The following is a 14,534-nucleotide window of genomic DNA, read 5'->3' as shown; positions in this document are numbered from 1 at the left end:
TGATGTGGCATGTGACTATGTTCTTTCTGCTGCGTTCTGAGTCAGACAGGTACAGCAGTCGGACTATTCAATATTTAGTTTACTGTTAAACTTTAGACCTTAAAACAGGCCATATGGGTACAACTCTCTGTATTCATATGGCCTGTTACCACAAGTGTTATTAGTAAGCTAGAGTAGGTTAAAGCTTATGCTTGAAATCAGCCTAAATGTATAGATTTAGTTTGTATGAGTTGCACAGAACTCTCTCTCTCTCTCTAAACAGACGTCTCTAACAGTAGATCTCATTCCTTCTCTCCTATCTTAGGATCTGGTGAAGAACCACCTGATGTATGCAGTCAGGGAGGAAGTGGAGATCCTCAAGGAGCAGATCAGAGAGCTGGCTGAGAAGAACAACCAGCTGGAACGCGAGAACAGCCTTCTGAAGAACCTGGCCAGTCCAGAACAGATGGAGAGCTTCCGCGAACGGGTTCCGTCCGACTCAGACGCTCTGGTCCCCCTGCGGCTGGACAACCAGTACCAGCAGCAGGCTCAGCAGTACCAGCAACAGGCCCAGATTGGACTCCATAACCCTGACCAGTCCTGCCACATCAGCGCTGGCTCTGCTGTGTAGGTGGTTCTGCCTTGGACAGTTGTAAACTAATCGTCGCTGCCAACTTCAGTGAAGCTGCCTGTAACAGACGATGAAACACAACGGAGTACGTGGAAAGGTGCTCTAACTAGCGGCTATAGGCTGAAGCTATGAGCTAAGATGAGCCTTTCCTATGACATCTAGACTATTTCTCTTTAGACAAAAGCTCTAAACGAGAGGGCTCACATGTAGCCAGCCGGAGAACGCTTGCATTGGGACAGAGGAGAGGGTAGGCTCCGGCCTTCTGGGGCCAGGAGGGCCAACCCTTTCAGCCATTCTCTACCACCCCTGCTACAGAGGGGGGAGAGGGCTAAAAGACAGGGCTGACCCGGGGATCTGATCCTGGGGATGCCTCTCCACGCCAGGGTGGCCCGTCCTCCAGGTTACCTCTCCAGATCCAGCCAAGGAAAAAGGAAATATTCTCCAAGACAGACAGAGAGACGGCCTTCCAGTCTCTGCTAGACCCCCCCCCCCCTGTGTATTTCCTCTTCTGACAGTACAAGTTCTGAGGAGTCAGTCAGACAATATCTCTACTATCTTGTGACTGTTTCCACCTGCCACCATCTACTGATATTCTCCGTCAATGTTCCTTAAGAAGAAGCAACGTGTCTTCGGGGGGAAACCAAACCTGAGCTCCAGTACAGGGAGTAGAGGAGAAGGAGGATCTAGGAGATCCTGGACTGTTGCTGGAGAAAGAGAGGCTTGTTGCTTCTCTATCTCAACCTCACTGCCGATAACTGATTGCCATAATCATGATTCAGATCATCATTACTTGTATTCTCTGCAGTTGGGTTGTGTTGCTTATGGGGGAAAATCCTGCTATTTTACTTTTCTTCTGATTCTGAACAAAATGGAATACTTGTTAATAGGAGCGTTGTAACCGTTCAGTTAATGATTTATTATGGGGATGGAAGTATCTACTACCCAGTATGCCTAGAGCTCTGTACATTTGACTAACATGTTCAGAGTAGTGGGCTGGAGATGAATTTGAGCAGCTGATTTTTTCTCTAAAGGCTGTGAATGCGATCCTGACCTAGCAGACATGTTCTGCGTGTTCAGATGCCAACCTCAACTTGAATCAATGGCATGGCTCTAGTGCCTATCTCCAGAAGAGGAATACCACAGTTCCACAATGGACTTTTGTGTTTTCTAATTACCAAAGACTTTGTCTCATTACTACTCCAAACGAAACCAAGCAACCTGGACCATGTGTACATCATTCACAGGGAGAACTCTTGTTAGCAGTAATGTTTAGTTTTTTTGATAAACGTTGGGTATTGTTGCTGTATTGTGTCCATGAAACAGGTATATATTTTTAAAAGGATGTAATGGACATTTGCAATAAACCCTTTGTTTCCCTTTCAGTTGTTCTTCTTGTTATATTGCTTTTAAGCAATAACGCACGAGGGGATGTGGTATATGGCCAATATACCACATCCCCCTCGTGCCTTATTGCTGTTATAAACTGGTTACCAATGTAATTAGAGCAGTAAAAATACATGTTTTGTCATAGCTGTGGTATGCGGTCTGATAGACCACTAGGGACCTGGTGTAACCTCAGCCTCAACATAAGACTAGGGACCTGATGTAACCTCAGCCTCAACATAAGACTAGGGACCTGATGTGACCTCAGCCTCAACATAAGACTAGGGACCTGATGTAACCTCAGCCTCAACATAAGACTAGGGACCTGATGTAACCTCAGCCTCAACATAAGACTAGGGACCTGATGTAACCTCAGCCTCAACATAAGACTAGGGACCTGATATAACCTCAACATAAGACTAGAGACCTGATGTGACCTCAGCCTCAACATAAGACTAGGGACCTGATATAACCTCAGCCTCAACATAAGACTAGGGACCTGATGTAACCTCAGCCTCAACATAAGACTAGGGACCTGATGTAACCTCAGCCTCAACATAAGACTAGGGACCTGATGTAACCTCAACATAAGACTAGGGACCTGATGTAACCTCAGCCTCAACATAAGACTAGGGACCTGATGTAACCTCAGCCTCAACATAAGACTAGGGACCTGATGTAACCTCAGCCTCAACATAAGACTAGGGACCTGATGTGACCTCAGCCTCAACATAAGACTAGGGACCTGATGTAACCTCAGCCTCAACATAAGACTAGGGACCTGATGTGACCTCAGCCTCAACATAAGACTAGGGACCTGATGTAACCTGTCTTCTCCAGATTTATGGTCATAAAACGGGTCTAGACTGGTTTAACCAATTAAATTGTCCCATTGATCATTTTGTTTGCACAAAAACTTGGTGAGTGTTAACCTGTCATTGAGTCCATCGGTAAGGAACACTCTGCAGAACTACTGAGGTGAATCAATGTCCAGTACTGTAGTGAATCGGAGGATTTGTTGGGCCTGGTCTCCGGAGGACTGAAACACCAAAAGTGTCACAAGAACTGACAAGACCTGTGTCAGGGTTTCTGAGATCAACTTTACATGGCCTGTATCAGGGTTTCTGAGATCAACTTTACAAGACCTGTATCAGGGTTTCTGAGATCAACTTTACAAGACCTGTATCAGGGTTTCTGAGATCAACTTTACAAGACCTTACATGGACCTGTTGGGTTTCTGATACAAGACCTGTATCAGGGTTTGATCAACTTTACATGACCTGTATCAGGGTTTTTTTATAGAGATCAACTTTACAAGACCTGTAAGGGTTTCCAACTACAAGACCTGTTCAGGGTTTCTGAGATCAATTTCATGACCAAGACCTGTATCAGGGTTTCTGGATACTTTACAAGACCTGTATCAGGGTTTCTGAGATCAACTTTCAGGGTTTCTGAGATCATGGTGTTTTGATTCCAACTGACTGGTACTTGGGTCCTGTCTTTGACTGACCATCAGATCAAGTATGACTGGTATGGTACAGGATTAGTTTCTCTTAGCTCAATTACAGGCCCGGAAAAAGTCCTGGAATGATTTATGATCTGAATGAGAGTTCATTCTGTTTGGCAAATATTGAAAATGAAACTTTTTACTGTCGCATGCTTCGTTAAAACAACAGTGAAACAAACATTTGTGAAACGTTTAGTTGCGGGACTTTCCCAACCATGCAGAATGCTCCCCAGCTATGGGGCGGCAGTGTAGCCTAGTGGTTAGAGCGTTGGACTAGTAACCGGAAGGTTGCAAGTTCAAACCCCCCAGCTGACAAGGTACAAATCTTTCGTTCTGCCCCTGAACAGGCAGTTAACCCACAGGCCGTCATTGAAAATAAGAATTTGTTCTTAACTGACTTGCCGGATTAAATAAAGGTAAAATAAATAAATAATAATAATAAATAAATAAAACTATATGTACTGTACATGGGGAGTTATTGATCTTATGAAACACACCTCTTACGAAAGCAAAGAAACGTTTTACAGGGAATATGTGCCAGAGGGAGTCTGCTATGTTAACGAGTACAGACTATAAATCACAGTCCAGTTTCTCCGAACATTTCCAACAATACTGTTAAATATTACGGACCAGAAAATGGCCTATGGGTATGGAATGTCACTTTAATGTTCCTTTTGATTGGAGCTGCAGGATGATTTCCTGCCTGCATGGGAGCCTGTGATTGGTTGTTAGGAGTTCTGGGGTTATGCAACGAGAACACATCTGTTTAAGTTGGAAATATGGTTGGATGTGTGTGGAGCGTGAGTCGGGCCCAGCCTAAATGTGGTTAGGGGGTTTTGCATGCAAAGAGATCATTTGTTCGCATGCCTTGGCTTTCTGCAGACATATACAACATGTTTTGTCCGTCTCTGATAGCTGTTTATTCTTAACGTCAACCCTTCGCCTGGTCTACCAGAGGACAGACAGTAGGACGGAATACTGATTGAAGTTGGCTATTAAGTAAACTCAATGCAACTTCCCTCTCATAGGCCTAGTCTTTCCACAGAGAAACATAAACTATCCTTCAGACGGCTGTTGTTTTGTCCATTGAAAATATGAATTTTAAAAGACGTTTCATATCCTATTAGAAAGAGTCGTTACTTGTCAGCACAGATTCAGTTAAGACAGAGACGAGGTATTCCACGATAAACCTTCATTCACATGGACTTGACTTATGTTGACGCGGAACTATATGGCGAGGTCTATAAACTGAGTGCAAATCCTAAGATTTACTGAAGGGTTCCGTCCCAAATGGCGCCCTGTCCTCTATACAGGGCACAACTGTTGACCAGGACGCCACTGTAAATAGGGAATACGGGGGTCATTTGGGACACTGCCAAGAAAAAGGGGGTTGGAACACAGAACAATGCATGGTACCATGTTGAGACTGGTCACATTCTGTCAAGTTAATCAGTATTTACTGCCATAGTAACACAGCTAACACTACCGCTGTGTGTGTTGGTGCCATAGTAACACAGCTAACACTACCGCTGTGTGTGTTGGGGCCATAGTAACACAGCTAACACAGCTACCGCTGTGTGTGTTGGTGCCATAGTAACACAGCTAACACTACCGCTGTGTGTGTTGGTGCCATAGTAACACAGCTAACACTACCGCTGTGTGTGTTGGTGCCATAGTAACACAGCTAACACTACCGCTGTGTGTGTTGGTGCCATAGTAACACAGCTAACACTACCGCTGTGTGTGTTGGTGCCATAGTAACACAGCTAACACTACCGCTGTGTGTGTTGGTGCCATAGTAACACAGCTAACACTACCGCTGTGTGTGTTGGTGCCATAGTAACACAGCTAACACTACCGCTGTGTGTGTTGGTGCCATAGTAACACAGCTAACACTACCGCTGTGTGTGTTGGTGCCATAGTAACACAGCTAACACTACCGCTGTGTGTGTTGGTGCCATAGCAACACAGCTAACACAGCTACCACTGTGTGTGTTGGTGCCATAGTAACACAGCTAACACAGCTACCACTGTGTGTGTTGGTGCCATAGTAACACAGCTAACACAGCTACCACTGTGTGTGTTGGTGCCATAGTAACACAGCTAACACAGCTACCGCTGTGTGTGTTGGTGCCATAGTAACACAGCTAACACAGCTACCGCTGTGTGTGTTGGTGCCATAGTAACACAGCTAACACAGCTACCACTGTGTGTGTTGGTGCCATAGTAACACAGCTAACACAGCTACCACTGTGTGTGTTGGTGCCATAGTAACACAGCTAACACAGCTACCACTGTGTGTGTTGGTGCCATAGTAACACAGCTAACACAGCTACCACTGTGTGTGTTGGTGCCATAGTAACACAGCTAACACAGCTACCGCTGTGTGTGTTGGTGCCATAGTAACACAGCTAACACAGCTACCGCTGTGTGTGTTGGTGCCATAGTAACACAGCTAACACAGCTACCGCTGTGTGTGTTGGTGCCATAGTAACACAGCTAACACAGCTACCGCTGTGTGTGTTGGTGCCATAGTAACACAGCTAACACAGCTACCACTGTGTGTGTTGGTGCCATAGTAACACAGCTAACACAGCTACCACTGTGTGTGTTGGTGCCATAGTAACACAGCTAACACAGCTACCGCTGTGTGTGTTGGTGCCATAGTAACACAGCTAACACATCTACCGCTGTGTGTGTTGGTGCCATAGTAACACAGCTAACACAGCTACCGCTGTGTGTGTTGGTGCCATAGTAACACAGCTAACACAGCTACCACTGTGTGTGTTGGTGCCATAGTAACACAGCTAACACAGCTACCACTGTGTGTGTTGGTGCCATAGTAACACAGCTAACACAGCTACCGCTGTGTGTGTTGGTGCCATAGTAACACAGCTAACACAGCTACCACTGTGTGTGTTGGTGCCATAGTAACACAGCTAACACAGCTACCGCTGTGTGTGTTGGTGCCATAGTAACACAGCTAACACAGCTATCGCTGTGTGTGTTGGTGCCATAGTAACACAGCTAACACAGCTACCGCTGTGTGTGTTGGTGCCATAGTAACACAGCTAACACAGCTACCGCTGTGTGTGTTGGTGCCATAGTAACACAGCTAACACAGCTACCACTGTGTGTGTTGGTGCCATAGTAACACAGCTAACACAGCTACCGCTGTGTGTGTTGGTGCCATAGTAACACAGCTAACACAGCTACCGCTGTGTGTGTTGGTGCCATAGTAACACAGCTAACACATCTACCGCTGTGTGTGTTGGTGCCATAGTAACACAGCTAACACAGCTACCGCTGTGTGTGTTGGTGCCATAGTAACACAGCTAACACAGCTACCGCTGTGTGTGTTGGTGCCATAGTAACACAGCTAACACATCTACCGCTGTGTGTGTTGGTGCCATAGTAACACAGCTAACACAGCTACCGCTGTGTGTGTTGGTGCCATAGTAACACAGCTAACACAGCTACCACTGTGTGTGTTGGTGCCATAGTAACACAGCTAACACAGCTACCGCTGTGTGTGTTGGTGCCATAGTAACACAGCTAACACAGCTACCGCTGTGTGTGTTTCTCCAGAAATAACAAAAACAAAAAGGCACAGCTGTACTTGAAACCCTGTTGATGTGAATTTCAATAATCTTTCCAGTTGTGTTGATCCCTCAAACCAAAATGTATAATTTAATGCAAATATAATTTAAAAAAAAACTGAATTGGGCCATGTAAATTGTCGTTGCCTAAGTGTGAGTTCAGTTTTGGAAATTATTTCAATAATTTGTTTTAAAAGGTGCCTGCTGCAATCTCTTCCGCCTTCATGTCTGGCACGTAGGCTATGCCCTAGATAAGTAAACGTAGACACTAGGTCTATGCCCCAAATGGCACGTACACCGTTATGAACAGCAGGTAGAACAAGGTGCAGTAAAATGGTTATTAACGAGCTCCCTCAACAGTGCAGTACAAATATCAATATCAATATAATCAAAGGGCAAATAACAAAGTACAAGTAGAGGTAGGAAAGTAGTACACACAGTGATTAAAACTGATACGTACACAATAAGATATACAGTATATATTATAAATGTGCGATGTCACGTATGACTGTATTTACAAATAGGCCTATATAGTGGATAGTGTTATGGTCAGGCAGTTGAAAAAAATATTCTATAAACATTTACGCAATAGGCAGTCACTTCAGACCCATCCTAGTCGTGACCAAATTGCCACACATATTCTGTTGTTTCTATTGCGCCTGTATTGGTGTCGGAGGGAAGAAAAACAAACAAACAAAATACTGTAACGTGTTCCTCTGTTGAAAGAAGAGAGTCGGACCGAAATGCAGCGTGTAGGTTACTCATGACTTTAATGAAAGAATCGCGGTACATGAAATAACTGAAACTAAATACAAAAACAACAGAACGGAACGTGAAACTAATTACAGCCTATCTGGTGACTACAACACAGAGACAGGTACAAACACCCACGAAATACAAAGCGAAACTGAGGCTGCCTAAATACGGTTCCCAATCAGAGACAACGATAAGCACCTGACTCTAATTGAGAATCGCCTCAGGCAGCCAAGCCTAACTAGACACACCCCTAATCAGCCGTGATCCCAAATAATACAAACCCCAATACGAAACACAACATATAAACCCATGTCACACCCTGGCCTACCCAAACATATACCAAAAACACAAAATACAATGACCAAGGCGTGACAAATACCATGTTAGTTGTTTGAAGTCATTTATTTGTTGTTGTTGTGTAACGGATGTGAAACTGCTAGCTTAGTTAGCGGTGTTCGCGCTAAATAGCGTTTCAATCGGTGACGTCACTTGCTCTGAGACCTTGAAGTAGTGGTTTTATGCTGCAGTAGTTTGTGTCGGGGGGGCTAAGGTAAAATCAAATCAAATCAAATCAAATGTTATTTGTCACATACACATGGTTAGCAGATGTTAATGCGACTGTAGCGAAATGCTTGTGCTTCTAGTTCTGACAATGCAGTAATAACCAACAAGTTATCTAGCTAACAATTCCAAAACTAATACCTTATAGACACAAGTGTAAGGGGATAAAGAATATGTACATAAAGATATATGAATGAGTGATGGTACAGAGCGGCATAGGCAAGATACAGTAGATGGTATCGAGTACAGTATATACATATGAGATGAGTATGTAAACAAAGTGGCATAGTTAAAGTGGCAAGTGATACATGTATTACATAAAGATGCAGTAGATGATATAGAGTACAGTATATACTTATACATATGAGATTAATAATGTAGGGTATGTAAACATTATATTAGGTAGCATTGTTTAAAGTGGCTAGTGATATATTTTACATCATTTCCCATCAATTCCCATAATTAAAGTGGCTGGAGTTGAGTCAGTGTGTTGGCAGCAGCCACTCAATGTTAGTGGTGGCTGTTTAACAGTCTGATGGCCTTGAGATAGAAGCTGTTTTTCAGTCTCTCTGTCCCAGCTTTGATGCACCTGTACTGACCTCGCCTTCTGGATGATAGCGGGGTGAACAGGCAGTAGCTCGGGTGGTTGTTGTCCTTGATGATCTTTATGGCCTTCCTGTGACATCGGGTGGTGTAGGTGTCCTGGAGGGCAGGTAGTTTGCCCCGGTGATGCGTTGCAGACCTTTTTTATTTTATTTTACCTTTATTTAACCAGGCAAGTCAGAACATACCTCACTAACTGCCTGTTCTGGTCAGCTCGGGGTTTGAGCCGGTTACTAGTCCAACGCTCTAACCACTGTACGGGCCCCACCTCACTACCCTCGGAGCAGTTGCCGTACCAGGCGGTGATACAGCCCGACAGGATGCTCTCGATTGTGAATCTGTAGAAGTTTGTGAGTGCTTTTGGTGAAAAGCCGAATTTCTACAGCCTCCTGAGGTTGAAGAGGCGCTGCTGCGCCTTCTTCACGATGCTGTCTGTGTGGGTGGACCAATTCAGTTTGTCTGTGATGTGTACACCGAGGAACTTAAAACTTGCTACCCTCTCCACTACTGTTCCATCAATATGGATAGGGGGGTGTTCCCTCTGCTGTTTCCTGAAGTCCACAATCATCTCCTTAGTTTTGTTGACGTTGAGTGTGAGGTTATTTTCCTGACACCACACTCCGAGGGCCCTCACCTCCTCCCTGTAGGCCGTCTCGTCGTTGTTGGTAATCAAGCCTACCACTGTCGTGTCGTCCGCAAACTTGATGATTGAGTTGGAGGCGTGCGTGGCCACGCAGTCGTGGGTGAACAGGGAGTACAGGAGAGGGCTCAGAACGCACCCTTGTGGGGCCCCAGTGTTGAGGATCAGCGGGGTGGAAATGTTGTTGCCTACCCTCACCACCTGGGGGCGGCCCGTCAGGAAGTCCAGTACCCAGTTGCACAGGGCGGGGTAGAGACCCAGGCTCTCGAGCTTGATGACGAGCTTGGAGGGCACTATGGTGTTAAATGCCGAGTTGTAGTCGATGAACAGCATTCTCACATAGGTATTCCTCTTGTCCAGATGGGTTAGGGCAGTGTGCAGTGTGGTTGAGATTGCATTGTCTGTGGACCTATTTGGGTGGTAAGCAAATTGGAGTGGGTCTAGGGTGTCAGGTAGGGTGGAGGTGATATGGTCCTTGACTAGTCTCTCAAAGCACTTCATGATGACGGAAGTGAGTGCTACGGGGCGGTAGTCGTTTAGCTCAGTTACCTTAGCTTTCTTGGGAACAGGAACGATGGTGGCCCTCTTGAAGCATGTGGGAACAACAGACTGGGATAGGGATTGATTGAATATGTCCGTAAACACACCAGCCAGCTGGTCTGCGCATGCTCTGAGGGCGCGGCTGGGGATGCTGGTCAGTTTGTTATATCTGGAGTACTTCTCCTGTCCTATTCGGTGTCCTGTGTGAATCTAAGTGTGCGTTCTCTAATTCTCTCCTTCTCTCTTTCTTTCTCTCTCTCGGAGGACCTGAGCCCTAGGAACATGCCCCAGGACTACCTGACATGATGACTCCTTGCTGTACCCAGTCCACCTGGCCGTGCTGCTGCTCCAGTTTCAACTGTTCTGCCTTATTATTATTCGACCATGCTGGTCATTTATGAACATTTGAAGATCTTGGCCATGTTCTGTTATAATCTCCACCCGGCACAGCCAGAAGAGGACTGGCCACCCCACATAGCCTGGTTCCTCTCTAGGTTTCTTCCTAGGTTTTGGCCTTTCTAGGGAGTTTTTCCAAGCCACCGTGCTTCTACACCTGCATTGCTTACTGTTTGGGGTTTTAGGCTGGGTTTCTGTACAGCACTTTGAGATATCAGCTGATGTACGAAGGGCTATATAAACACATTTGATTTTATTTGGTTTGATTTGATTTGATGTGTGCAGAGGGTCCCTGGTTCGCGCCCGGGTATGGGCGAGGGGACGGTCTAAAGTTATACTGTTACAGTTGTAATATCCTAAACGGACATGACAGTTTCACCAGTTCAGGATTCCAGCTGGCTGGACGAGTGTGTGTCTACGTGAGCTAAACCAGTAATTATGAAATAGACTTAGGCTAAGGAGTCAGTGACGTGTGATGCTATTTTGGTTGGCTCAATGGCCAGAATAAGCCAAGGCAGCCATGTTAGGAATGTGACCTGCCAAGCACAAGAGCATCTTATTCCAAAAACAAGTGTGGAACAAAGGTAGCTAGCCTTTGGTTTGGGGTTTAAACGTGATACCTCAGTTCAGGGTACCACTACGGGACGTAGCATCGTCAGGGCAACCACATAAATGAAAGCCTATAGGATTGTCATGTGACATGGTTCAAAAGTTAGGAGATTTTGGAGGGAGAGGTCTTTCTCTCTCTAAGAGCTTTAGCTCTTATTACCTGCACACACAATACTGCTGTGTTGATATATACCTTTCTGTGATGCTCCCAGACACCGAGAATAGTCAGGCTCTCCTAGTAAAACAAATCCGATGCATGTGTATGTGTTGTAGGATGTTAGGTAACTATTTTATGTTATTTGTCAGCGGGCTTTACAATGCATACATTGTCATACATGTAACTCTGTAGCATCATATTCCAGGCAGTCTCTTGTCTTATGGCACACAGAGGAGATGGGAGAGAACAGGCCTACAATCCACAGGACGGGAGAGAACAGGGCTACAATCAACACGACAGGGGAGAGAACAGGCCTACAATCAACAGGACAGGGGAGAGAACAGGCCTACAATCAACAGGACAGGGGAGAGAACAGGCCTACAATCAACACGACAGGGGAGAGAACAGGCCTACAATCAACAGGACAGGGGAGAGAACAGGCCTACAATCAACAGGACAGGGAGAGAACAGGCCTACAATCAACAGGACAGGGGAGAGAACAGGCCTACAATCAACAGGACAGGGGAGAGAACAGGCCTACAATCAACAGGACAGGGAGAGAACAGGCCTACAATCAACAGGACAGAGGAGAGAACAGGCCTACAATCAACAGGACAGGGGAGAGAACAGGCCTACAATCAACAGGACATGGGAGAGAACAGGCCTACAATCAACAGGACAGGGGAGAGAACAGGCCTACAATCAACAGGACAGAGGAGAGAACAGGCCTACAATCAACAGGACAGGGGAGAGAACAGGCCTACAATCAACAGGACAGGGGAGAGAACAGGCCTACAATCAACAGGACAGAGGAGAGAACAGGCCTACAATCAACAGGACAGGGGAGAGAACAGGCCTACAATCAACAGGACAGGGGAGAGAACAGGCCTACAATCAACAGGACAGAGGAGAGAACAGGCCTACAATCAACAGGACAGGGGAGAGAACAGGGCTACAATCAACAGGATGGGAGAGAACAGGCCTACAATCAACAGGATGGGAGAGAACAGGCCTACAATCAACAGGACAGGGAGAGAACAGGCCTACAATCAACAGGACATGGGAGAGAACAGGCCTACAATCAACAGGATGGGAGAGAACAGGCCTACAATCAACAGGACAGAGGAGAGAACAGGGCTACAATCAACAGGACAGGGAGATAACAGGCCTACAATCAACAGGACAGAGGAGAGAACAGGGCTACAATCAACAGGACAGGGGAGAGAACAGGCCTACAATCAACAGGACAGGGGAGAGAACAGGGCTACAATCAACAGGATGGGAGAGAACAGGCCTACAATCAACAGGACAGGGGAGAGAACAGGGCTACAATCAACAGGATGGGAGAGAACAGGGCTACAATCAACAGGACAGAGGAGAGAACAGGGCTACAATCAACAGGACAGGGGAGAGAACAGGCCTACAATCAACAGGATGGGAGAGAACAGGCCTACAATCAACAGGATGGGAGAGAACAGGCCTACAATCAACAGGACAGGGGAGAGAACAGGGCTACAATCAACACGACAGGGGAGAGAACAGGGCTACAATCAACACGACAGGGGAGAGAACAGGGCTACAATCAACAGGATGGGAGAGAACAGGCCTACAATCAACAGGACAGAGGAGAGAACAGGGCTACAATCAACAGGACAGGGGAGATAACAGGCCTACAATCAACAGGACAGGGGAGAGAACAGGGCTACAATCAACAGGATGGGAGAGAACAGGCCTACAATCAACAGGATGGGAGAGAACAGGCCTACAATCAACAGGATGGGAGAGAACAGGCCTACAATCCACAGGACGGGAGAGAACAGGGCTACAATCAACAGGACAGGGGAGAGAACAGGCCTACAATCAACAGGATGGGAGAGAACAGGCCTACAATCCACAGGACGGGAGAGAACAGGGCTACAATCAACAGGACAGGGGAGAGAACAGGCCTACAATCAACAGGACAGAGGAGAGAACAGGCCTACAATCAACAGGACAGGGAGAGAACAGGCCTACAATCAACAGGATGGGAGAGAACAGGCCTACAATCAACAGGACAGAGGAGAGAACAGGGCTACAATCAACAGGACAGGGGAGAGAACAGGGCTACAATCAACAGGACAGGGGAGAGAACAGGCCTACAATCAACAGGATGGGAGAGAACAGGCCTACAATCAACACGACAGGGGAGAGAACAGGCCTACAATCAACAGGACAGAGGAGAGAACAGGGCTACAATCAACAGGACAGGGGAGAGAACAGGGCTACAATCAACAGGACAGGGGAGAGAACAGGCCTACAATCAACAGGACAGGGGAGAGAACAGGCCTACAATCAACAGGACAGGGGAGAGAACAGGCCTACAATCAACAGGACAGGGGAGAGAACAGGCCTACAATCAACAGGACAGGGGAGAGAACAGGCCTACAATCAACACGACAGGGGAGAGAACAGGGCTACAATCAACAGGACAGGGGAGAGAACAGGCCTACAATCAACAGGACAGGGGAGAGAACAGGGCTACAATCAACAGGACAGAGGAGAGAACAGGCCTACAATCAACAGGATGGGAGAGAACAGGCCTACAATCAACAGGATGGGAGAGAACAGGCCTACAATCAACAGGATGGGAGAGAACAGGGCTACAATCAACATGATGGGAGAGAACAGGCCTACAATCAACAGGATGGGAGAAAACAGGCCTACAATCAACAGGACAGAGGAGAGAACAGGCCTACAATCAACAGGACAGGGGAGAAAACAGGCCTACAATCAACAGGACAGGGGAGAGAACAGGCCTACAATCAACAGGACAGGGGAGAGAACAGGCCTACAATCAACAGGATGGGAGAGAACAGGCCTACAATCAACACGACAGGGGAGAGAACAGGCCTACAATCAACAGGACAGAGGAGAGAACAGGCCTACAATCAACACGACAGGGGAGAGAACAGGCCTACAATCAACAGGACAGGGGAGAAAACAGGCCTACAATCAACAGGACAGAGGAGAGAACAGGCCTACAATCAACAGGATGGGAGAGAACAGGGCTACAATCAACAGGACAGGGGAGAGAACAGGCCTACAATCAACAGGACAGAGGAGAGAACAGGCCTACAATCAACAGGACAGGGAGAGAACAGGCCTACAATCAACAGGATGGGAGAGAACAGGGC

General features: G+C 46.5%; 1 protein-coding gene and 1 long non-coding RNA gene across 7 annotated transcripts in view; one reads left to right on the top strand and one right to left on the bottom strand.

Moving 5' to 3' along the window:
• Positions 1-1,992, top strand: part of LOC118373194 (TSC22 domain family protein 3-like) — a 72,627-nt gene extending 70,635 nt beyond the window's left edge. For all 3 annotated transcript variants that reach the window (XM_052487387.1, XM_035759278.2, XM_035759279.2), the window contains exon 3: positions 305-1,992. In XM_052487387.1, the coding sequence (XP_052343347.1) occupies positions 305-610 (306 nt within the window). In that variant the 3' untranslated portion in view covers positions 611-1,992. The remainder of the gene's footprint in view (positions 1-304) is intronic.
• On the bottom strand, positions 1,683-2,976 carry LOC127913861 (uncharacterized). 4 transcript variants are annotated; one of them, XR_008087008.1, is made up of 3 exons: positions 2,493-2,976; positions 2,283-2,390; positions 1,683-2,246 (listed from the first exon to the last, which is right to left on the bottom strand). It is a non-coding gene; the product is annotated as an uncharacterized LOC127913861 (long non-coding RNA). The 4 variants fall into 4 exon arrangements; XR_008087006.1 differs by having other exon boundaries at positions 2,283-2,574; positions 2,605-2,976; XR_008087005.1 differs by having other exon boundaries at positions 2,595-2,975.
• Positions 2,977-14,534: the final 11,558 nt, after the last annotated feature.

This window comes from Oncorhynchus keta, chromosome 30 (genome assembly GCF_023373465.1).
Source record: "Oncorhynchus keta strain PuntledgeMale-10-30-2019 chromosome 30, Oket_V2, whole genome shotgun sequence".
Classification (NCBI taxonomy): domain Eukaryota; kingdom Metazoa; phylum Chordata; class Actinopteri; order Salmoniformes; family Salmonidae; genus Oncorhynchus; species Oncorhynchus keta.
Note: the sequence above shows the minus strand (reverse complement) of the source record. Positions and strands in the feature narration are given on the sequence as shown.